General features: G+C 48.1%; 2 protein-coding genes across 14 annotated transcripts in view; one reads left to right on the top strand and one right to left on the bottom strand.

Moving 5' to 3' along the window:
- Positions 1–21,503, top strand: part of KDM5C (lysine demethylase 5C) — a 32,662-nt gene extending 11,159 nt beyond the window's left edge. For 4 of the 12 annotated variants that reach the window (XM_081221343.1, XM_081221349.1, XM_081221350.1 and 1 more), the window contains 18 exons: positions 1,393–1,512; positions 1,639–1,797; positions 2,421–2,602; positions 2,700–2,862; positions 9,895–10,014; positions 10,126–10,320; positions 14,563–14,744; positions 14,834–14,958; positions 15,086–15,233; positions 15,856–15,961; positions 16,683–17,041; positions 17,654–17,792; positions 18,272–18,451; positions 18,609–18,746; positions 18,930–19,529; positions 19,809–19,878; positions 20,017–20,216; positions 20,325–21,503. In XM_081221343.1, coding sequence (XP_081077469.1) covers positions 1,393–1,512; positions 1,639–1,797; positions 2,421–2,602; positions 2,700–2,862; positions 9,895–10,014; positions 10,126–10,320; positions 14,563–14,744; positions 14,834–14,958; positions 15,086–15,233; positions 15,856–15,961; positions 16,683–17,041; positions 17,654–17,792; positions 18,272–18,451; positions 18,609–18,746; positions 18,930–19,529; positions 19,809–19,878; positions 20,017–20,216; positions 20,325–20,684 — 3,546 coding nt within the window. In that variant the 3' untranslated portion in view covers positions 20,685–21,503. Of the gene's footprint in view, positions 1–1,392; positions 1,513–1,638; positions 1,798–2,420; positions 2,603–2,699; positions 2,863–9,894; positions 10,015–10,125; positions 10,321–14,562; positions 14,745–14,833; positions 14,959–15,085; positions 15,234–15,855; positions 15,962–16,682; positions 17,042–17,653; positions 17,793–18,271; positions 18,452–18,608; positions 18,747–18,929; positions 19,530–19,804; positions 19,888–20,016; positions 20,217–20,324 lie in introns of all 12 variants that reach the window. The other 8 variants (XM_081221345.1, XM_081221341.1, XM_081221340.1 and 5 more) reach the window with 5 other exon arrangements.
- Positions 21,490–24,284, bottom strand: part of KANTR (KANTR integral membrane protein) — a 60,569-nt gene continuing 57,774 nt past the window's right edge. For both annotated transcript variants that reach the window (XR_014014152.1, XR_014014153.1), the window contains 2 exons: positions 22,478–23,935; positions 21,490–21,582 (listed from right to left, as the gene is read on the bottom strand). The gene's annotated coding sequence lies outside the window, so the exon portion shown is untranslated. The remainder of the gene's footprint in view (positions 21,583–22,477; positions 23,936–24,284) is intronic.

A 24,284-nucleotide genomic window follows, 5' to 3' on the forward strand; every position in this document is an offset into this window, starting at 1 on the left:
TTTGATTTCCAAGTTTTTTATTCTTTGTTTCTTTTAGAAAGCTTGGAAAATAGACAAATTACCTATCATCTCACCACCTAGAGACAACCATTGTTAATAGTCTGGTATATTTTCTTCTCATCTTTTCGTTGTTGCATATATATAACTATCTTTAACAAGTTTGGGATCTTACTGTATATTTTCATTTGTTACTTTATAATCACTTTTCTATATTATTAAATTTATTCATGGGTATGATTTTTTTTTTCCTTGTAGGGGGTCCATCATGTGGGTATAATATTTATTTAGGTATTTTCCTTCTGTTGTGATAATTAGATTGGTTTGCAGTGTTGTAGATTTTAACTACAAGAGGTGGGCAGGCTTTCTAGACAGGGGGATGGAGGAGTGCAGGAGTAAGGATACATGGGGATAGTGTACCTAGTGCAAGAGAGGCAGTGAGGAGAGCAGCTGAAGCAGCAGTGAGGACTAAGAGGTCTGGGAGGTCTTCCAGTTCCATTTCATGAGCCTCCTACCGTGATCCAAATTCTGGGTGCTAGTCTACATCTCTCCCTGGGTTTCTGGAGAGTAGATGCTGACAGTTTCTTGCCCTGTCACCTGTGGTCATAGAGACCAGGTGTGCACGTGCACACACACTAGACACACACAAATGAGGAAGGAGACCAGGGCAGTGCATAATGTTCTTGGTAGTGGTGGGGATTCCTTTAGGGAGGAGTTTGGATACCAAAAGTATCATAGACAACAGACTGTCAGGTGTACTTGGCTCTCTTCTCTGAGTGGTTGTGGGCCAGTGGACCAGATTGACATTTAGTTTTCAGACATGAGCAGAAGGTGTGTCTGACTGGGGTACATACATCTCATCTAAAACCACGAACATAGATACAAAATGAGTTAGACACAACGTCCTGTCTTCTGAGACAGTGTAAAGAACAGGAATAGTGTGGGGTTTGACACTAGGAGTTGGTGCCTTCGTTTCCCATCCTCCAAGCTACTAGAATATTCAGTGTCATTTTCCCAGGTCTGTAGTTCCAGTCTGGGCATAAAACTTCTCTAAGCATCCTGTATAAAGTCACATTTTATCTTGAGAGAAAAAATAGTGGCAGAAGAGCATGGGGTAGCATATTTAAGTCAGAGCCCATGGTTTAGATAGTAAAGTCCTAAACGAAGAGAAGAGCAAGAGCATGGTAGAAGTGCATGTGGGGAATGAAGAGACTAACTGTGCTCAAGTGCTAGGAGGAAAAGGTAGAGCTATGACGTGAGACCTGCCTCAGGGGCCTTCAGTACAGACCTAGGGCTGTTCTCCTCCTGACTCCTACCCCATATTCCAGCTCCGCTTTTGAGGATTCTCCACCTCTTTGCCTCTGCCTTGGTGACGTGTTCTCCTTTGGGTTTCAGGAGTGTAAGCGCCCCCCCGAAGCCTTTGGCTTTGAGCAGGCTACCCGGGAATACACTCTGCAGAGCTTTGGCGAGATGGCTGACTCCTTTAAAGCCGATTACTTCAACATGCCCGTACACGTAGGTGATGGAGGGCTGGGGTAGTGTCAGGGCTAGGGTCATAGGTGCCTGACGGTCAATAGCTCTCCTGGGTCAGTGGGGCCAGGATACGATGGGCCACGGTCATCTGCTACCCCTGTTCCTTAGATGGTGCCCACAGAACTCGTGGAGAAGGAATTCTGGCGGCTGGTGAATAGCATTGAGGAAGATGTGACTGTTGAGTATGGGGCTGACATCCATTCCAAAGAATTTGGTAGCGGTTTCCCCGTCAGTGACAGTAAGCGGCACCTAACCCCTGAGGAGGAGGTGAGTAGGTGATTGATTCATGGTTATGTCAGCTGTGTGACTTAAGCAAGTCGTTTAGTATCTGAAAGACTCAGTATCTCTATAGGATGGGGACTATTATGCCCACCTTATATGGTTGTTGTGAGATGTAGATGGGATGATATGTGTAAAGAACACAGCCTAATATCTGGCATGGCATCTCCAGTCGTGAGATTGGCTGGTTTTTTGTCTGTAGAATTTTACAAATTTTATAAGAATTAAATGAGAAGGTATATGAAGTACCTGACAGGGTGCCTGGCTCATTCATAAGAAGTGTTCAGGGACTGGGATTGTAAGTGCAGGAAATAATGAGGCCCTAGGCCTGTATCAAGGGAAGGGGGCATTTTGGTCCAGAGCAGGGGCTTTTAACTTGCAGATATTTTGGTGGGTGGGCACATCTATAAACCTCCCTAAAATTGAAGTAAAGTGAAGTGAATTGAAATTTTGTGTGTATGCATTTGACGGAGGCAGGGGGAAGAACACCTATATTATTTCTTAGATGTTTCAAAAAGGTCTGTGACCTCAAAATTAAGGTTCCCTGGGCCAAAGATCTCCACTCCTTAGCAAAACTCTCATCCCTTTTCCACAAATACCTGACCTGACAGGAGTATGCTACTAGTGGTTGGAACCTGAATGTGATGCCGGTGTTGGAGCAGTCCGTACTGTGCCACATCAATGCAGATATCTCCGGCATGAAGGTGCCCTGGCTCTACGTGGGCATGGTCTTCTCAGCCTTTTGCTGGCATATTGAGGATCACTGGAGTTACTCCATTAACTACCTCCACTGGTGAGTGGGTTCCTGGAGAGCCAGGGAAGCAGTCAGGGTGGGCTCCTTCAGTACCATAGGTGTGTCCACTCTACATGTCTCCTTTCTGCTTGGCCAGGGGTGAGCCGAAGACCTGGTATGGGGTACCCTCACTTGCAGCAGAACATTTGGAAGAGGTGATGAAGAAGCTGACACCTGAGCTCTTTGATAGCCAGCCTGACCTTCTGCACCAACTTGTCACCCTCATGAATCCCAACACCCTCATGTCCCATGGTGTGCCGGTGAGTGTCCAGGAAATAGGAGCAAGGTGTAGGAATGAGTTAGTGGTGTCCTTTGTGGTGGTGGTGGTGGTGGTGGTGGTGGTGGTGGTGGTGGTGGTGGTGGTGGTCGTTGTCTGGAATCTACCCCTGCCCCTTTCTCATTCCTATTCTATCTTAATCAGGCTATAGGTTTGACAGAAATAATAGTGGTTAGAGATACAATGTGATGGTGAGCCCTCTGGGCCTGATGTTTGAGGGCAACACCTTAGGGATGGCTTCCACCAGTGGGAAGGGGAAATAGAGGAAGGACTGGGCAAGACAAGTCTCCTTACTCTTAAGGGCACACATCATTTCCATTCACCTCCGGTTAGTCACAGCTTAGTCACATGGCCACATCTAGCTGTGAGGAAAACTGGAAAATCTGATTTTTATTAAGGATGGTCATGTACCAGCTACAAATTGGAGGTCATGTTATTAAGAAAGAGGGTGAGAATGAATATAGGGGGACAACTAGCAGTCCCTGCTATCCTTTCCACATTGTGACCCTTGGAGCAGTGGGTAGGTCTGTTTACTTATTTAACAGGTCAGAGTTCTATGGTGGTAATTAGTTTGCAATATATAAGTACCAAATCCACATGTTGTACACCAACATGTTATATGTCAACTATATCTCAATAAAGCTGGGACGGGGTGGGGGGAAGTAACCTAAAAAAAAAAAAAGTGCCAATATCTTTCAGCATTAAAAAAAAAAAAAAAAAGCTGAACCCAGAGTCCTGACTTGTCCTATTCTCCTTCTCTGTGGACTTCTCTCCCACCCTGGGTATACATCCTGGCTTACCTATAAGGGCGTTTATATTCCTGGGAATTTCTAACGTTGATTAGTATCGGCCAGTTTTCTGGTGTGGATCTTAAAATAACCTGATCAACAGTCCTGTAGAAACAGGAATGAGCACATCTTCCACCTCTGCTTTCAGTCTTATTCATTCTGTGCTGCTGCTCCTCCCCACTCCCTTCAACCCCGTCCCCCCAAAACCATCCTTGGCAACCTTGCCGCTTAGTCTAGTGCGTGGGACATGGTAGGCAGTCAGTATATGTTGAATTAATATCTCCTTGAAATCCCTGGTCATCTGTACAGTAGGTCAATGGTTCTCACCTGAATTTCTTCTTGCCTTCAGCTTGTTTTGCTATACTATATAACCTATGAGTAATACTTTTTATTATGCATTTTAGTGATACTTAACCAAGGTTTGAGATATCTAGGGAATTAGAGGAAATGCATTCCTTTTCCCTCTCTGCATCACCCCATTTAAGAATTACTGGAAAAAAAAAAAAAAAAGAATTACTGGGCTCAAGATGTAGAAATGACCAAGGACCCTTCAAGTTATGCTCTTCACAAGTAGACATTGGGTCTGACCTTTCCTCAGACTCCTTTCTTCCTGACCCACAGCATCAGTTCTTTCCCACAGTGTCAAGGAGAATTATAAGAGTAGAAGAAGATTCTCCTTAAGGATTCAGACAGCTAAGATTCTCTCTCTCTCTCTCTCTCTCTCTGTCTCTCTCACACACACACACACACACACACACACACTCAATTCTAATCTCTTTTTTTTTTTTTTTTTTTTTTTGTGTGGTACGCGGGCCTCTCACCGCTGTGGCCTCTCCCGTTGCGGAGCACAGGCTCCGGACGCGCAGGCTCAGCAGCCATGGCTCACGGGCCCAGCCGCTCCGCGGCATATGGGATCCTCCCGGACCGGGGCACGAACCCGCATCCCCTGCATCGGCAGGCGGACTCTCAACCACTGCACCACCAGGGAGGCCCTAATCTCTTTTTAAAAAAAACTTTTATCACAGACTTTTTTGCTTCCACCTCCACAGCATTTCTCCTGCTCATAGCTCCCCAGCTTCTCTGGCCAGCTGCTGCTTCACCACCCCACCCTCTGTCTGCCAGGCCCTTCCTATAGGTAGTTCCCAGCGTCTCCAGGCTCTTTGGACTTGGCAGTATCGCCTCAATCCAGGACATCTGATTTTCATATTCGCATGTTGACAGGCTGCAGTTTAGCCAGCTGGAGGTCCCTCAGAGCTATCTTTGGCCGCGCCCCCCCCCACCTCACCCATCTTCCCCTTTGGTGAGAGAGGGCCATTTCTTTTTATAGATAGAGATATATAATATAAGTATTTTCATTATAAAAGAAACATCTCCCCTTTCCAAAAAACGGCAGTAGAGAGGTCATCTCTACTTCCTCCACATTTTGTTACGTTTCCATCTGTTTTTTATGTAAGTTTTGACATGACAGTAATCAGTGTATGGATTTTATAATCTCTTGTTAAGTTTGATCATCTAGAATGGCATTGTCCAATTTGTTAGCCACTAGCCACATGTGGCTATTGAGCACTTGAAACATGGCTAGTCCCAACTGAAATGTACTGAAAGTATAAAACATATGTTGGATTTCAAGACATTGTATGAAACAGAGAATGTGAAATATCTCACTAATACTTTTGTATACCAATTACACATTAAAATGATAATATTGTGGATATATTAAATAAAATACATTGAAGTTAATTTCACCTGTTCCGTTTTACTTTTTTAATGTGGCTACTAGAGAATTTAAAAAGTACATATGTGGCTGGCATTATATTACTATTGGACAGTGCTGGTCTAGAATGATTTTTTACTTCCTCACCATGAACTATTTATAACCATCTTTTTTGAAAAACGGCTTTATTGCAGTATAATTTACATACCATAAAAATCACGCATTTTAAAGGCACCATTCAGTGAATCTACAGAGTTGTGCTACCATCACCACAATCCAGTTTTAGAACATTTCCATCACCCCAAAAGGATCCCTTGTGCCCTTTTGTAGTCACTCTCCATTCCAATCCCTAGTCCCAGGCAACCACTGATCTGCTAACTCTAAAAATTTGCTTTTTCTAGACAGTTCATATAAATGGAATAATATGTGGTCTTTTGTGTCTGGCTTTTCACTTAGCATAATATTTTTGAGGTTCATCTATGTTATAGCTTGCTTCAGAACTTCATTCCTTTTTGTGGTGGAACAATATTATATTGTATGGATATACTGTATTTTGTTTGTCCATTCACCAGTTGATGGACTTTTGGGTCATTTTTTAATAGCTGCAGAATGTGAGGAGAGCTTTCTAAAAAAAACTGCATAGGAAATAGTAAAGTGACATTGCCAAAATGAGGGGGCATTAGGTTCTATTTCTGGCTCTGCTACTTGAGGCTTCTGTGGGACACAGTTTTCACATCTGTAAAATTAAGGCTGGGACTAGATCATTCAGCAAATACTGCTAGAACTCCCTCTGTGTGCAAGGCCTCTGGTCAGCACCCTGAAAGCAAATAAACTAATCCCTGCCTTTAGTCATGTGCAGTTGAGTAGAGGACAAAGGTGAGTAAACAACTGGAATAAAATACTAGAGGTGCTACAAAAGAACAACAGACTGGGTCATTAGGAAGTGGGTGCGGGGGGGAGGTCAGGAAAGCATTTGTAGAAGTGGTGACACTTGAAGGAAGAGTAAGTTTGCCTGTTGGGGCCGTGGCTTTATCATGTAGATATGGGGATTCAAGTGAGGGGTTCTCAACATGGACATTACATAATCAGGTTTGCATTTTGGTTGGGGAAGACAGTTCTAGTGTTTGGTAATGGGGGCCAGTGCAGTAGTACAAGCGGTAAATACTGATGTTGCCTCTAAGTAGGGATAGATTTGAGAAGAAAATGTACTGGAGGTGGGAACTGATACATGGCCTGAATAAATGTGGAGATTCAGTATTGTTAGGATGCTAATTCTCTCCTCATTAGTCTAGAACCCTAGCAGATGAATTGTTGGGTTGAAGGCTATAAACATTTTAGGTTCTTGGTTATGTGTCAGCGATTTTGCTTTCCAGAGAGAAGTTATTGGTCCCCATTACCAGCACTGTACTTATTTCACTGTGTCTTCATCAGCATGGAATGTTCATTTTAAAAAACTTTGCAAGACTTCTTGGTAAAGACAGCTAATTAAACATACACATGGCTACTTCCATTCCTTACTGAAATTTCACAAAATGACACAAAGTGATTTTTTTTTTTTAAGGTAAAAAAAAAAAAATCACAGAGGTGGGGAAAACAAGAAAAGAGACAATGATAAACAAAATTCTTGAAACTAGGAAACAAATAAGAAAACTGAATCTTAAGCCAGTTCTGGAACATCTGAGAACCAATCTGATTTATACCTCAGTACCCCCCAAAGGTTCAGTAATTGGTTGCAGCAGACATTCCGGGAGTAAAGACAAATGGGGTAAAAATAAAGATTGGTTCATATTTATATAAGAAGCTATGGGAGGGACTTCCCTGGTGGCACAGTGGTTAAGAATCCACCTGCCAGTGCAGGGGACATGGGTTCGAGCCCTGGTCCGGGAAGATCCCACATGCTGCGGAGCAACTAAGCCCGTGTGCCACTACTACTGAGCCCGCATGCCACAACTACTGAAGCCCACGCGCCTAGAGCCTGTGCTCTGCAACGAGAAGCCACTGCAATAAGAAGTCCAAGCACCGCAACAAAGAGTAGCCCCCGCTTGCCGCGACTAGAGAAAGCCCACGTGCAGCAACGAAGACCCAAAGTAAATAAATAAATTAATTAATTAAAAAAAAAAAAAGCAGCAGCAGTTATGGGATCCCCACCCACACTGGGCAGCTGGAAATGTGACCCTCCCTCACTCTAGCAAAAGACTGTGAGATTTACTTTCAAAGAGGTTGAAATAGATCTCTGGATTGAGGTCTTCTAGGTACAGTTGAGAGTAGAAGTGTAGTGAAACTAGTAGTATTCATTGTATACCTACTGAATGCTGAGGTTCCCAGCCATCTTCCTCCACTTGGCTCTTAGAACAATAGCAGCCAGACCTTTTTCCTTCAGGCAAAAAAATAGGAGAGTTTTCTCTGGGGAATCTGACTGGCCCCAAAGGAAAGACCTAGAGTTTCCCAAACTAAGTGGCTTCACTCTACAGTGGCTCACAGTTGACAAACTTCACCTCTGTACTCAGAACTTTCATTCAGCCTTTTCATTTCTTACTCTTGAATATAACTAGATAGCCACAGATTAACAGACAACTGAGAAAATTCTAGAATAAACAAAGTAGAACCAAATGGTACAAAAGCAGCTTGGACAAACGGAGGCTAGGCAGGGAGAAGTAAACTTCAAAAAGAAAAGGGAAAGAAACCTTATTAATACCTTCAGAAATGAGCATATATTGCAAACATAAAATAAGAACAGGATGCTATTTTAAAAGAACATGCTGAGAACGAAAATTAAAATTAAGATAGCAAAAATGGAAGACAAAAAAATAAAAGCTTAGAAGATAAACAGTTAAGGAAATAATAGAAAGATAAAGATGGAAAAAGGCAGAGAAAGAGAATTTGTTCTGGGGGTTCAATATTCAAATAATTCTCTCTGAAAAGAGAATAAATGAAAACTGAAAGGATCAAATTGTTAAGAAATTGTTCAAGAAAATTTCCCTGAACTGAATGACAGTTTCCAGAATCAGAGGGCCTACCCAGTACATGAATGCAAATAGATCCACACCAAGGTATATCTGGTGAATTTTCATATCAAACAATGGGACCAGAAAACTCCTACAAGCTTTCTGAGAGAGAAAACAGGTTTCATTCAAAACATTAGGAGTCAGAACAGCTTTAGATTTTTCAAAAGCAACACTGGAATCTAGAAGATTAGAGCTGTGCCTTCAAAATTATTTTCTTTCTTTTTTTTTTCCAAAACGATTTTCAACTTAGAATTTTATGTGCAGATTATCAAGGTTGAGAGTAGAATAGAGGCATTTTTTAAAAAAGTTCTTCCCACGGTTTCTCAGGAAGCTGTTGGATGATGTGCTTAAGCACAGCAAAGGAACAAACCAAGAAAGAGGAAGACATGGGATCTAGGAAACAGGAGATCTATCATGGGAGAGTGACAATCCAGGGAGGGCAGCTGGTCCCAATTGAAACAGATCATAAGGCTCCATGAGAGACTGCTACAGAGAGGTGAAAAGTGATAGGAGAGAGGAGAGTTGGACACTTGTGCAAAAGGTTGGGATTAAATTACTAATACATGCACAGAAAACTAAGCAAATTGAGACATAGGAGGCTATTTTTAATATAGTCCAGAGGCATGTTATTTAGGACGGTTAAGGTGAATGCCAAAACAATCAGAAGAGGTGAAAATGAATGGCTCTGGGGAATAGAGAATGGCAGGGTTTGCTGATTTTTTTTTTTTTTTTTTTTTTTTCCTATACGTGGGCCTCTCACTGTTGTGGCCTCTCCCATTGCGGAGCACAGGCTCCGGACGCGCAGCCTCAGCGGCCATGGCTCACGGGCCTAGCCGCTCCGCGGCATGTGGGATCTTCCCGGACCGGGGCACGAACCCGTGTCCCCTGCATCAGCAGGCGAACTCTCAACCACTGCGCCACCAGGGAAGCCCCGGGTCTGCTGATTTTATAACAAATCTTATAGAACCACTTGGCTCTTGAAACTGCTTACATGACTGGTAACAAAAATTAATGAAAAAACATGTCCAGCTTAATGAAAAGTGATATTTTGAATTTTTAAAAAATTATTAGGGGGCCTCCCTGGTGGCGCAATGGTTGGGAGTCCGCCTGCCGATGCAGGGGATACGGGTTCGTGCCCCGGTCTGGGAGGATCCCATATGCCGCGGAGCGGCTGGGCCTGTGAGCCATGGCCGCTGGGCCTGCGCGTCCGGAGCCTGTGCTCCGCAACGGGAGAGGCCACAGCAGTGAGAGGCCCACATACCGCAAAAAAAAAAAAAAATTATTAGGGAAGTTGAAATATTTTGGTATATGTACATTTCCCGCTTTTGACTCATATTTTCCTGTCATCACAAATCAAAACCTTGAGAGCAGAGACCAGTGGTCCTTTCTTTCGGAGTCGAGGGTCTGGGAATCTGTTGCCAGACTGTGTTCCCTGAGACTTTCCTTCCTCTCCTTAAGGACCCTGCACTTAGATCTCTGTCTCAATGACTTTGGCTTTTCTTCCTCAGGTTGTCCGCACAAACCAGTGTGCAGGAGAATTTGTCATTACCTTCCCTCGTGCTTACCACAGTGGCTTTAACCAAGGCTACAACTTTGCTGAGGCTGTCAACTTTTGCACTGCTGACTGGGTGAGTCTGGAGTGTGATGGGATGGCAGGGAGAAAAGCAGGACGGTTGTGGGGAGGCTGAGGCACCATCGCCTCCAGACTTGGCCATACTCAACCTTGAACCTGTCCACAGCTGCCAGCTGGGCGCCAGTGCATTGAGCACTACCGCCGGCTCCGAAGATACTGTGTCTTCTCCCATGAGGAACTCATCTGCAAGATGGCTGCCTGTCCAGAGAAGCTGGACCTGAACCTGGCAGCAGCTGTGCATAAGGAGATGTTCATCATGGTGCAGGAGGAGCGGCGTCTACGAAAGGCCCTGCTAGAGAAGGTGGGTGGTGGGGAGAGTGCCCTGGATTGGGTACCCTAGTCTGGCAGAGGTGGGGGGGGAGGAAGAAGTAGAAGATGTAGCCTCTCCTCTTAGGGAGTAGTGAAAAGAACTGGACACATCTGGATTGGAAACTACAATTCCATTCTCTGCCATTTACTGATAACTGTTAGTAAGTTAATTTACTTCACTGAGCATCAGTATCCCCATCTGAAAAAAAATGGGGATGATAATAGTGCTTATCTTTTGGGATAGTTGAGTGGATTTAAGATGTTTAAGTAAGTGACCCATAGCAGGTGCTGTTATTGCTAATGATGTTATTGCATCATTATTTAAATAACCCAAGACCAACTGACATATGAAACCCCCACTTGCTGGTAAGCTGGATAACCTTTTCAAGTTAGTTAACCTCTCAAAGTCTCACTTTCCCACTCTAAAATGGGGATAAATACCTAACTTGCAGGGTGGTTGTAAAGCTTGAGTAAGGTGATTTATGTCAAAGCATCTGTTGCTGCACTTGCAGTGTAGCAGATGCTATTATTGGTAATATTAGTACATGAAGAAAATGATAGAAATATGGAACATTTCTTAAGAAATGCCATTTTATTACACTCATATAGTTTAGTAGCTCAAACTAGGTTAACATTACTGAGTAGAAGGCGGTCTTTAATAGATTTCTCATAACATGTCAGTTTTGTTTGTAGATGAGTGGGACTGCTCTTCATGTAGTTCAGCTGCCTTCTTTTTTTTTTATGCGTACGCGGGCCTCTCACTGTTGTGGCCTCTCCCGTTGCGGAGCACAGGCTCCAGACGCGCAGGCTCAGTGGCCATGGCTCACGGGTCTAGCTGCTCTGCGGCATGTGGGATCCTCCCGGACCGGGGCACGAACCCGTCCCCTGCATCGGCAGGTGGACTCTCAACCACTGTGCCACCAGGGAAGCCCCAGCTGCCTTCTTAAGCTCCAAACCTGCCCAGTTAGGGAGTTGACTTAGTGAGAGTCCTCCATAGGATTCCAAAGGAATGCTGGTCCTGAGGAATCCCTTGCTGGATCCCTTTTCTTAAAATAAGAAAATTTAGGGTAATACTTTCTTATTTTCAAGCTCATTTATAACTTTCCTATGAGCATGGGTTGTAAGGAGAATTGCAGCTGTGGTAAGTGTTGGAAGTCTGGGGCCTGTCAGTCTGTGGTGTTAGTTGGTGAGCCCCTGGGCTTTTCTGGGCATCATTTGCTCTCTCTGTTCAGTGCTGTTATTGAATGATCCCTCTGGGGCTGTGCTACACTACAGAAGGAGTCAAAGCAAGGTGGGAAAAGATGTTTCCATCCTAACACTCAGAATTCTCTACACTTGGCCCTTACCTAAGGAGAAGGGTTTTGGACCCCGTAACTTCTGTCAAAGATTCTGTGTGTGTGTTTGAGTCTTTTTCTGGGGAGAGGGCTCATAGCTTGCATCCAGTTCTCAAAGGAGTCCATGATCCAAGAATATCTAGGGGCTTCATCCTTTCAGCAGCATTCTCTGGCTTCAGAATCAAAGTAGGCTGCAGTTAGATTCTCACTTTGGGCAAGTTACTCTCTCTGAGACTTAGTTTCCTCCTTAGCAAAATGAGACAGGCCTGTGAAATAGGTATCCTTATCTGAAGATTAGAGCCAATATCAGTAAATATTTTTTGAGCGCCTATTCTTTTTTTCCCCTCCTATAGTCATCATGTTGTACATTGGATCCCCCAAACTTACTTATCTTCTAACTGGAAGTTTGTATCCTTTGAGCAGCGTCTCCATATTTTCCCTACCTCCCTAGCCCTTGGCCACCACCATGCTACTGTTTCTTTCTTTTTTTTCTCTCTCTGGCTGCATTGCAAGCCGGTTTGCAGGATCTCAGTTCCCTGACCAGGGATTGAACCCAGGCCTCGGCAGTGAAAGCCCGGAATCCTAACCACTAGGCCACCAGGGAACTCCCACTACTCTGTTTCTATGAGTTTGGCTTTTTTAGATTCCATATATAAGTGATATCCTGTAATACTTGTCTTTTTTGTCTGATTTGTTTGACTTAGTATAATGTCCTCAAGGTCTATCCATGTTGTCACAAATGGCAGGATTTATGTCTTATGGCTGAATAGTATTCCATTTTATATGTGTATGTATGTATACACACCCCCCCCCACATATTTATCCATTCATCCACTAATGGACTCCTAAGTTATTTCCATATTTTGGCTATTGTGAATAATGCTGCAGTCAACATGGGAGTGCAGATATCTCCTTGAGATCCTGGTTTCATTTCCTTTGGATATATACCCAGAAGAGGGATTTCCGGATCATATGGTAGTTCTATTTTTAATTTTTTCAGGAACCCTTCATACTGTTTTCCAAAGTGACTGCACCAGTTCGCATTCCCATCTCAGTGCACAAAGGTTCCTTTGTCTCCACATTCTCTCCAACACTTGGTATCTCTTGTCTTTTTGATAATAAGCCATTCTGACAGGTGTGAGGTGATAATTATGGTTTTGATTTGCATTCCCTGATGATTAGTGATGTTGCGCATCTTTTCATGTACCTGTTGGCCATTTGTATGTCTTCTTTGGAAAAACGTCTATTCAGGTCCTTTGCCCAATTTTTATTCGGGTTGTTTGGTTTTTTGCTGTTGAGTTGTATGATTCCTTTATATATTTTGGATATTAACCCTTTAGCAGATAGACGGTTTGAGGATATTCTCTCCCATTCCATGGGTTGCCTTTTCATTTTGTTGATAGTTTCTTTTGCTGTGCAAATGCTTTTTAGTTTGATGTAGTCCCACTTATTTATTTTTGCTTTTGTTGCTTGTGCTTTTTAGGTATCATGTACAAGAAATCATTGCTAAGACCAATGTCCAGGAGCATTTTCCCTATATTTTCTTCTAGGAGTTTTATGGTTTCAGGTCTTATTTTTAAGTCTTTAATCCATTTCAAGTTAATTTTTGTGAGTGATATAAGATAAAGGTCCAATTTCATTCTTCTGCATATGATTATCCAGTTTTCCCAGGACCAGTTATCAAAGAGACTATCCTTTCCCCATTGAGTATTCTTGGCTTCCTTGTCAAATATTAGTTAACTATATATACGAGAGTTTATTTTGGGGCTTAATTCTGTTCCATTGGTCTGTTTTTATGCCATTACCATACTGTTTTGATTACTGCAGCTTTGTAATATAGTTTGAAATCAGGAAACTTCATACCTCCATCTTTGTTTTTCTTTCTCAAGATTACTTTGGCTATTCAGGGCCTTTTGTAGTTCCACTATTCTAAGTGCTAAGATACTTTTCTAAGTCCTTAGTCACTTTACCTTTGTTAATCCTCATAACAACCCAATGAGGATAGTACTATTGTCTCCATTTTACAAAGTAGGGAAACTGAAACCCAGAGATGTTTAAATAATTTACTCAATATCAACGCAGCTAGGTTTGTAATGTGCAGTGGACTCATCTTATGAGCAGGATTTGTAATGTGCAGAGCGCATTTGTGGCAGAGCGGGATTTGTAATGTACAATGGACTTATGCAGAAGTTAGGTTGGTATAGAAGACAAAAACGTTAGAATCAAAATTTCCCTCTAAAATCCCTAAAATTGCCCATAATGTATAGCATTATATTGTCTTTCAATTACTCCAAGATAGCTGGCTTTTCCTCCATTTTTGGAAGGGATTGCTTTTTCTTCATCTAATCAACAGATAAAGTCATTGGCTTAGGTTTGGAGGCCATGTTTTTTGGGGGGGAAAAATTGTATCTTTAAACACTGAACACAAGCACGTAGAGTTTATTTCTCTAAGTTATAGATGTGTGTGCAGTGTGCTGATAAAGCAGCCAAGCACAGTGCCTGAAACACAGTGGGCGCTGAGTGCCGGGGAGCTAGCATTATTCCCCAGTACATGGCACTTCTCTTGGCCACTTCCACATATTGTCATCTCTCTGGTGCCTTGGTCCACCACTTTCCTCACCTTCTCTCACCCCAAAGGTCCTTTCTGCTGATCTGAATCTTACCTGATTTTTCTCCCTCTCAGCCCACACTGATCTTACCCTGCTTCATGTGATTCCCCCAGCTTTGAGAGTTTGGACTTCACAAAGGCAGTGTGCTCTGTGGAGTTTTGTCTCCCCCACAGCTCTTAGCACAGATTTGAGTCTAATGTGGGGCTCAGTGATTCTACTGTGGGGCTCAGTGGTGGCTGAGTTAGGGGTTTCTGCAGCCCTCTTCTTGTTCTATATAATGATCACCCCCAGGGCATCACGGAAGCTGAGCGAGAGGCTTTTGAGCTGCTCCCGGATGATGAGCGCCAGTGCATCAAGTGCAAGACGACATGCTTTCTATCAGCCCTAGCCTGCTATGACTGCCCAGACGGCCTTGTCTGCCTTTCCCACATCAATGACCTCTGCAAGTGCTCCAGTAGCCGGCAGTACCTGCGGTGAGCAGGGGGCCTACCTGGAGGAAGTGGGCTGAGGAGGGGGATGCAGAACTGGGCCAGATGTGCTCTTCCCTGCCCTCTTCCTCCAGATATCGGTACACCTTGGATGAGCTCCCTGCCATGCTCCATAAGCTGAAGGTCCGGGCTGAGTCCTTTGACACCTGGGCCAACAAAGTGCGAGTGGCCCTGGAGGTGGAGGATGGGCGGAAGCGCAGTGAGTGATGGGGGGACGGAGGGACTCCACAGGCAAGTTCTATTCCCTTTTCTCTGTACTCCCCCACCCCCTTCCTCTGCCCTTACTCAATACTGCCTACTCCTTGCTGCTCTCATTCTCTCTCCAGGCCTTGAAGAGCTGAGGGCACTAGAGTCTGAGGCCCGTGAGCGGAGATTTCCTAACAGTGAGCTGCTGCAGCGACTAAAGAACTGCCTGAGCGAGGCAGAGGCTTGCGTGTCCCGGGCTCTGGGGCTGGTCAGCGGCCAGGAAGCTGGGTATGGCAGCATGAGGTGTTGGGCACAGGTAGCCTGCTGAGGAGCCAGCACCTAGGAGAAGGACTGTGGCGGGGGGAGGGGTGGACTCTGAGTACCATTAGGCAGATGACATCAGCAGGAAGCTGACAAGCACTGCAGTTGGAGGCGTTGGGGAGGGCAGGGAGGCCAGGCAACTAGAATGGAGGGGAGCGCCTCAGTGCTAAGAAAGCTAGGAATGTTTCTTTTTATCAGTACCTGAAGGTACTGATTTCAGACAGGCCGAGGGATTTTGTGGGCAGGGAGGTGTTGTGGGAGGTTTAGGGACAAGAAAAGGACACAGAAGCATAAACTGATCATAGAGTTCACAGTAGAAGATGGATTAAAATTATCCAGCTTCTGTTACCATCAATTTCTCAGCTTCCCCCACCAAATATATACTATATTCCTCTCTTCTAATTCTTTCCCCCCATCATATGAACTTGCATGTATCTTAAAACCCTCCCCCTAACCTGGGCATTTGTGGGGAACTGTGAAGTATGAGAGGTCAAGTGGGCAGGGATGAGGAAAGGTGTTGGCCCTTAGCACAGAGATGGAGGGAGGGGACTGGGTTTGGACTTGAAACCCTACATGTGAAACTCCATAGCCCCTACAGGGTGGCCGGTCTACAGATGACCCTGGCTGAGCTCCGGGCCTTTCTGGACCAGATGAACAACCTGCCTTGTGCCATGCACCAGATTGGGGATGTCAAGGTGAGGAAGGGTGGGCTTGAAGTGCTGCTGAGGGATCGGGGAGGGGATTGGGGGACCTGAGCAGCAGGCCATTCTTGGCTTCTTTCAAAAGTTGCAAGTATTTGGGCAAGACAGGATGCACGTGTGAGAATAACGGGAGGTAGGAGGCAACGGGTTCTTAGCAAATTGCCTCTTAGAAATGGGATTTGAGGGGCAGGTGACAAGGGTACAGGTACAGGATGCATAGTCAAGGGAAGGTTTCCTGGTGGAGGTGGAAGAGGAGAAAGGAAGTCACAAGGATGTTTGTGGGCCTGGAAAGCTGAGTCAAGTTCAGGAAGGTAGAGGAGTGGGATGGAGAGGGCAGTGGACACCAGTATGAGTGTAGAGATTGTGAGAAGGCCAAGCATAGCAGAGCATTTTTAGGACAGAGGGTCTCTTGATACTATACATCAAAGTCCTCTGGGGACTTAAATAAAGCACAGGCTCCTGACCAACCCCTATTAAGAATCTCAAGGAGTGGACCCAGATATCTGCATTTTAACAGATGCCACAGGGTATTCTATCGGGCAGTGAGTGTTGGGAACCACTGCTTAGGGCCTGGCAAAGGAAGAGAGCCCAGCCCGTGCTAGGCTCTCCTCGCAATTACTGGAGGGTAAGAAGGTAGGTAGGGCAGGGGTATGTGGTGGTGGGATTTCTGTGTGAGCCCTGCTGAGGAGTTTGTTCTTTATCTGTGTTCTGGTAGGGTATTCTGGAACAGGTGGAAGCCTACCAGGTTGAAGCCCGTGAGGCCCTGGCCTCATTGCCCTCCAGTCCGGGGCTCCTGCAGTCCCTGCTGGAGAGAGGGCGGCAGCTGGGGGTGGAGGTACCTGAGGCCCAGCAGCTCCAGCGGCAGGTGGAACAGGCGCGATGGCTGGATGAGATGAAACGCACACTGGCCCCCTCAGCCCGAAGGGGCACCCTGGCTGTCATGCGGGGACTGTTGGTCGCGGGTGCCAGTGTAGCCCCTAGCCCTGCTGTGGACAAGGCCCGAGCTGAACTGCAGGAGCTACTGACCATTGCTGAACGCTGGGAGGAGAAGGCCCATCTCTGCCTGGAGGCCAGGTGGGTCTAGCTTCTTCCCCTCCCTGTTCTACCGCAACCTTCAAAGTTCAGCAGAGAAGCTGAAGATGATTCCCATGGGTGGCCTTGGGCACCAGACTCCTGTGTTGGTGTATTGACTATCCTCGCCTTTTTTGTTTCCTATCTTTTTTTTTTAAACTCCATAGTACACGTAGAGGCAGAGATAGTCTTACGGAGAAGCAGAGATGGACAGATACAGAGCTATATAGAGGACTAGCTCCACAGGCTGACGTGTGCACACACTCACAGGCACAAGTACCAAAAGGCAGATGGACAGGTGTCAGTAGAAAGACACCATGCAGGGGACAATCTGACAAACTGCAGCACCAGGTTAATACTGCAGGTTGTGTGTGTAGGCACTGCCAGCAGGCTGACAGACTGGTGGACGCGCAGAGGCATGAAGGTATGGCAGAAGTTGGGTGCGTGCAGTCTGGAGCAAGCAGGGACTGACAGCCGTGCGTAGGCAAAATACAAGCAAATAGGCCCAAGCAGCAAGCAGCCCCAGGGGCTCATACCGCTGTATCTGGAAGTCAGGCTGGGCTTCTGGTCAGGCAGACCACCCCACACTGAGGCCTCTCTTTTCCCTACCTTTAGGCAGAAGCATCCACCAGCCACGCTTGAGGCCATAATTCATGAGGCAGAAAACATCCCTGTTCACCTGCCCAACATCCAGGCTCTCAAGGAGGCTCTTGCTAAGGCCCGGGCCTGGATTGCTGATGTGGACGAGATCCAAGTGAGGACCCTGTTGCCCCCCGCCCCCCACCGCCTTCAGTCCAGCTGGGAGAGATGGCATACATTGCGTTGTGCTGGGTTGAGTTGGGTTGGCTAGAGAGAGGAAGGGGTCACAGCACATCGTGAGGAGGCAAAACGTGCTTGGTGAGCATTGTGAAGAAAGGTTGCAAGGCTGGCCTGAGGGAAGATAGGATGCTGGTTAGGATGAGAATGGTGGGGGGCAGGGAGGATAGAAGAGGCAAACCACAACAAAATAACTAGTCTGGTGGTCCTGGGGACTGACTGGATATCCAGAGGCTGAGCCAATGGATATAGGAGTTGTAAGAGAGAGCCAGGTGGGTGTGCCTTCCTTAGGATGATCCCTGTTTTTTCTGCCTCAAGACTGTGATTCCAGTCTGTCTTCCCAGCTCAGGGCCAGGCACAGAGTAGCATCATAGATGTTGGCAAGTTGAAATGAGCTTTCTCTTGCCCCTGTCCCAGAATGGTGATCACTACCCCTGCCTGGATGACTTGGAGGGCCTGGTGGCTGTTGGCCGGGACCTACCTGTGGGGTTGGAGGAGCTGAGACAGCTAGAGCTGCAGGTACTGACGGCGCACTCCTGGAGGGAGAAGGCCTCCAAGACCTTTCTCAAGAAGAATTCTTGCTACACTCTGCTGGAGGTGAGGCCTAGGACCCTGACCCACAGCCTCTCCTGCCTCTGGCCCAGCTGTTGTGAGACAGCTCATATGAGTGGGGCTTTGGGGGTGCTGGGCAGGGGAGGGAGCGGGTGGGAGTGAGGGGAAGCCTGGACATTGCTCCTTTGTCTCCTTGCCTCAGGTGCTCTGCCCGTGTGCAGATGCCGGCTCAGACAGCACCAAGCGCAGCCGGTGGATGGAGAAGGAGCTGGGGTTGTACAAATCTGACACAGAGTTGCTGGGGCTGTCTGCGCAGGACCTCAGGGACCCAGGCTCTGTGGTAAGGAGCTTGGGCCCAGATGGGGAGAAGAGCCTGGTGACAATAGTGTCTGAGCCAGGTGGCCATGAGCAGACCACTTGCTCCCTGGGCCCCAGTTCTCTTGGTTTGGGAGTGGGGTATTCATGGTGCCAGAGAAGGAGGGTTGGGGTGCTGACCTCTCCTCCCCTGTCCTGGGCACGGCAGATCGTGGCCTTCAAGGAGGGGGAACAGAAGGAGAAGGAGGGAATTCTGCAGCTGCGTCGCACCAACTCCGCCAAGCCCAGTCCACTGGCATCATCGACCACAGCTTCCTCTGCAACCTCCATCTGTGTGTGTGGGCAGGTGCCAGCCGGGGTGGGAGCTCTGCAGTGTGACCTGTGTCAGGACTGGTTCCATGGGCGATGTGTGTCGGTACCCCGCCTCCTCAGTTCCCCAAGGCCCAGTCCCACCTCATCCCCACTGCTGGCCTGGTGGGAGTGGGACACCAAATTCTTGTGTCCGCTGTGCATGCGCTCACGGCGCCCACGCCTGGAGACCATCCTGGCACTGCTGGTAGCGCTGCAGAGACTGCCTGTGCGGCTGCCTGAGGGTGAGGCCCTGCAGTGCCTCACAGAGAGGGCCATCAGCTGGCAAGGCCGTGCCAGGCAGGCTCTGGCCTCTGAGGATGTGACTGCTGTGTTGGGACGGCTGGCCGAGCTTCGCCAGCGGCTGCAGGCTGAACCCAGGCCCGAGGAGCCCCCTACCTACCCTTCAGCCCCTGCCTCTGACCCTCTCAGAGAAGGCAGTGGCAAGGATATGCCTAAGGTGAGCTGCACAGCCCAGCTCTTTCGCCCTCAAATTCCTGTCTCCTAGCCCTCACCCTTACTTAGGCTCCAGCCCTGTCCCTGCTCTCTGATTTTTGGTCTCCTTTGGCCTGGCCTCCCTGCCCCATTCTGCCTCCTCTCCAGATCCCTGCAATGCTCCATGCCGGCAGCCTGTGTCTGCCCTCCTCCCGGAGGTGGAGGGTCCCAAGTCTGAGGTTGTGGGGAAGCAATCGGGTCTGGTTCTTCAGTTACCGCTACCTGTCCTTGCTCTCTTCGGCAGGTGCAGGGGTTGCTGGAGAATGGAGACAGCATGACCAGTCCTGAGAAGGTAGCCCCGGGGGAGGGCTCAGGTAAGAGAGGTAGGTTTAGGTGTGGGTAGGCTGTTTATTGGATCTCACCAGAGTGACCCACGTGGTCCTCGGCTCTGTCGTGGTGGGGGGTACGACCGGGAGCAGCCTCTAACCCAGCTTGTCCCTGCAACCCCTCAGACCTGGAGCTGCTGTCCTCGCTGTTGCCACAGTTGACTGGCCCTGTGTTGGAGCTGCCTGAGGCAACCCGGGCCCCCCTGGAGGAGCTCATGTTGGAGGGGGATCTGCTTGAGGTGACCCTGGATGAGAACCACAGCATCTGGCAGCTGCTGCAGGCTGGGCAGCCTCCAAACCTGGAGCGGATCCGCACACTTCTGGAGGTGAGGAGAGGAGGGATCATGGGCAGGGATGGGAGGTCAGGCCAAGCAGGCAGGGAGCCCAGGCCTGACCACTGTCCCACACCTCTCTTTGCCCATTGGTGTTCACAGCTGGAGAAGGCAGAGCGCCATGGGAGCCGAGCACGGGGCCGGGCGCTGGAGAGGCGGCGGCGGCGGAAGGTGGATCGGGGTGGGGAGGGCGATGACCCAGCCCGAGAGGAGCTAGAGCCAAAGAGGGTACGGAGCTCAGGGCCAGAGGCCGAGGAGGCCCAGGAGGAGGAGGAGCTGGAGGAGGAGACAGGGGGTGAGGGCCCACCCCTGCCCACCACTGACAGCCCCGGCACCCAGGAGAACCAGAATGGCTTGGAGCCGGCACTAGGGGCCAGTTCAGGCTCCTCGGCCCCTTTCTCCACTTTGACTCCCCGGCTGCACGTGCCCTGCCCGCAGCAGTCGCCTCAGCAACAATTGTGACAGTGGCTGAGCCTAGCACAGACCCCAACAGAGACCCCTTGGCCTCAAGGATCCTCTTTCTGACCATCAGGCCTGCTTCTTGGGAGGTGGGCGAGTAGGGGGGATGGCCACCCCCCCCACCCCAGCCCATCCCCGAGTCCCTTGACTTTTATATTCTGACTCCAAGGTATTGTTCAGACCTCAGCTCCTGGGGGCCGGCCCCTGGAGTCCCCCTCCCTGGTAGCCTCTAACCAGCATTCCCAGACACCTGAGGCAGATAGACAGATGGGCAGGTGGGCAGGGAGGTGGCTGGGGCTGGGCCGGCACCATTCCAGAGACACGGCCAGTGCATATGCAAACTGGGGGAATCTCCTCTCCCTTGTCTCCCCAGTTGTGGCCCTCGCCAGGCCATGCTACACTAACCTCACCTCCCCCCTCACTCTTTCTCCTCCTTCCCCCCTTCTCCTGCCTCCCTCCTCCCTTTGCCTCCTTCTCCTCCCTTCCCCTGACTGTTCCACCCAGGAGGAGGAAACTTCACATAGCTGTGCTCACAGTTTTTTATTTTAAGTGAATTCGGTTGGGGAGCTGAGCAGGGCTCCCTGTGATCTGAAGAAAGCTTTTGGTGCTTGTCCTCACTACCACCTTGATCTTCCCTCCATGTCCTGCCCTGTCTCCTTTCCTCCTCCTGGGTTCATGTTGTAATAAAAGAAGATTGTTGGTGTGTAATTAGTTTGTTCAAAAGGAAAAAAAAAGCAAAACAAGAAACTTGGTTCCAACTGAAGCCTATTTTAATTTTATTTTATTATTTTCCTCTTGTTAGAAATAAAACCCTTAGCAACATTTTTTGGAAACATGTTTCTGAAGTGCATTTCTCTTTGGTGGGGGAGAACAGTGTCTCCATTACCTGTCAGTGGAGGAGCTGCAGTGCTGGTGGGAGCATGAGGGCTGAAGCCAAGGAGCTCTGGGTTCTGAAACTGCCTTCTACCAGGTTTTCCTTAACCATGGGCAAGACATCCCATGTCTCCTCCCACTCTACCCCTGAGCCAGTTTTCCCCATCTCCCAACAGATAGGCCCTGGCACCTCTCACTAAACTCCTGCCGCAGCCGCCTCCAACTTTATGCCTTCCAGTCTATTCTCTTCAAGCCTCCAGAGGGGGTGTTTTGTTTTGCTTCTCGGCTTGATTGAGGTATAATTTATACACCGTAAAATTTACCTGTTTTAAATGTACAATTCAGTGATTCAGAGGGATGTTTCCATCCTGCTTAAAACTATCCATGATGCTTCACTGCCCTTAAGATACACACACGCGCGCGCGCGCGCGCTCACACACACAGCTGACCCTTAAACAACGGGTTTGAACTGTGCAGGTCCACTTAAACGCAGATTCCTTCCAGTAAATATATACTACTGTACTACCCTGGTGGGTCAAATCCGAGGATGATATGGAGGACCGGCTTTAAAGTTATATGCAGATCTTCGACTGCACAGGGGGTCGGTGCCCCTAACACCACTACCACCACTCCCCCACCCCCCACGTAATCTCATTCTGGAATGCTTTCCTGTCGACCCGTATGCTGGGTCTTCCAGGGACCCTTCCCTGGTTTTTCTCTACCGTAAAGGGGTTCTTCCTGCCTCTGTGAATGAGGACTAAAGCTAGGTGTATGGCAACTTACAGCCCCCGAGTTCACTTTCTAAAAGCAGCTTTATTGTAATACAATTTACATACTACACAGTTCACTCCCTAAAAGTATACAATTCAGTGGCTTTGAGTATATTCTAGTTGTGTAATCATCACTGCAAAACGTTTTAGAACATTTTCGTCATTCCAAAAGGAAACTCCACACTCCTTAAGCATCACCCTTCTCCCCTGGTCCCCCACTCCTAGGCTACCACCTAATCTATATAGATTTGCCTGTTTTGGACATTTTATATAAATGGAGTCATACAATATGTGATCCTTTGTGACTGTGCTCTTTCACTTAGCATAATGGTTTCAAGGCGAGTTCACTTTTAAATACAGAATTTTCTTCCCCCTCCTGGGACCCAACGTCTTTAAAATGAGGGTGGCTAGGGTTTCTAAAATCAGAGACCATAACCAGAATTTATGTGTTTCTATGGGGGTTTGCATGCATCTGTTTTACTGGCAAGAAGACATTGCATCAGATTCATAAAGGGATCCTTGTCCCTCCAAAGGCTAAGAACCACTCTGTAGTCCTTAATGTTGTGTGTTCAGAGTCTGCTCATGATAGGATACAGAGGAGGAAGCAAAAGCACTGATGCCCTGCTAAGCCAGCCCACCAGCTTCCCGTCATGCCGGGCTCTGCAAGGGCTTTCCTTTCTCTCAAGGTGCTGCACAGAGGCCTTAAAGGCTGATAGCCAGGCCCTGATGCCCCAGTACACTGCCACTCCCCTTTCTCATCTGAATGCTCAGTGGGTTCATTTTGCTGCTCTTCTTCCCCTTCTCAAGGTTTCCAGTTAATGGGAGCCTAGTGGTGAGTGAGAAAGCTCACCCACTTCTAGCAGCTTTGATTGCTGGGGCATTTGATGGGCTCTGATTTAATTTCTGGCTCAGCCCTGCCTCCTTCAGTCGTCCGGCCAGGAGCCACTGGGCTGTGCAAGTAAGGGGAGGCAGGGGCCAGTGGATACCCCTGTCCACGGGGAAAGGCTTGTCTTTTGTTTGTCCACCTGTATGGAATTGAGCATGAAAAGAAGGTTGGAGACCACCTCAGAGGAGACTGGGATATGAGAGCTGGGACAGGGACAGGAAGGGGTTCAGTCTTGGCGCTGCATTACCACTCCCACCCCGAGGCAGTCCCCAGAAGACGTGGCCTCACAGGAGAGGAAGAGGGTGCCTACGACCTACAGCAGCTCCCAGGCTCAAGAACTAGGCCCAGGCTAAGGTCCTCCAGAGTAAGGGGCTCACTGGTTTCCAGACAGCATTTCCCATCTTTGCACCGTCCTGCCCCATCTCTCACAGTGATGTGCATCCCAGGAGCTCTGCAGGAGTGGTGCTGGCCACCATCCTGTAAGACCCAGATGAAATGTGACATCTTCCAGAGAGCCTGCTCTGGGTGCAGATCTGTCCCCCTTCCCCAGATACTCACCTAGAAAGGGAGGAGTGACTGCCTTGGGAGGGCCCAGATGAGTGGGAGATGGGGAGAGAGAGGATTGGGGGAGCACAGTATCTTCACCTCATTTCCTACTGTAGAGACACTGCCTTGCTGCTGCATTCTCCCAGAGGCTGCCATATCCCTCAGAATGGCTCCTGAGTCTGCAGGTGACACAGGGATGAGAAGACACATCATTTCCTCTAAGGATTTGCCCCAAACCCTTCCCCCTCCCTAGTGCCCCCACCGTGCCTTAGGTGGGTGCCTGAAACACTCTCCCACCCCCAGGTTCCCGTACTGGGAGTTCCTAGAGGGAAGGCAAGGCCCAGGCCTGAGTCCTCTGCCTCCACTTCCAGTCAGGGGCCTGCAGTCTGGGCTCAGAAGGAGGGAGACAGAAACAGCAGTTGGAGTCTCACTCTGTTCCCTTTGCAGTGCATAAAGCTCATTGGTAAGCTACCCCAGGGGAGTGGGGCCTGGGGTCTGAGGTCCATGGTCACTAGGGCCCTGAAGGGG

The sequence above is a fragment of the Mesoplodon bidens genome (assembly GCF_964165515.1).
Source record: "Mesoplodon bidens genome assembly, chromosome: X".
Taxonomy (NCBI): Eukaryota; Metazoa; Chordata; class Mammalia; order Artiodactyla; family Ziphiidae; genus Mesoplodon; species Mesoplodon bidens.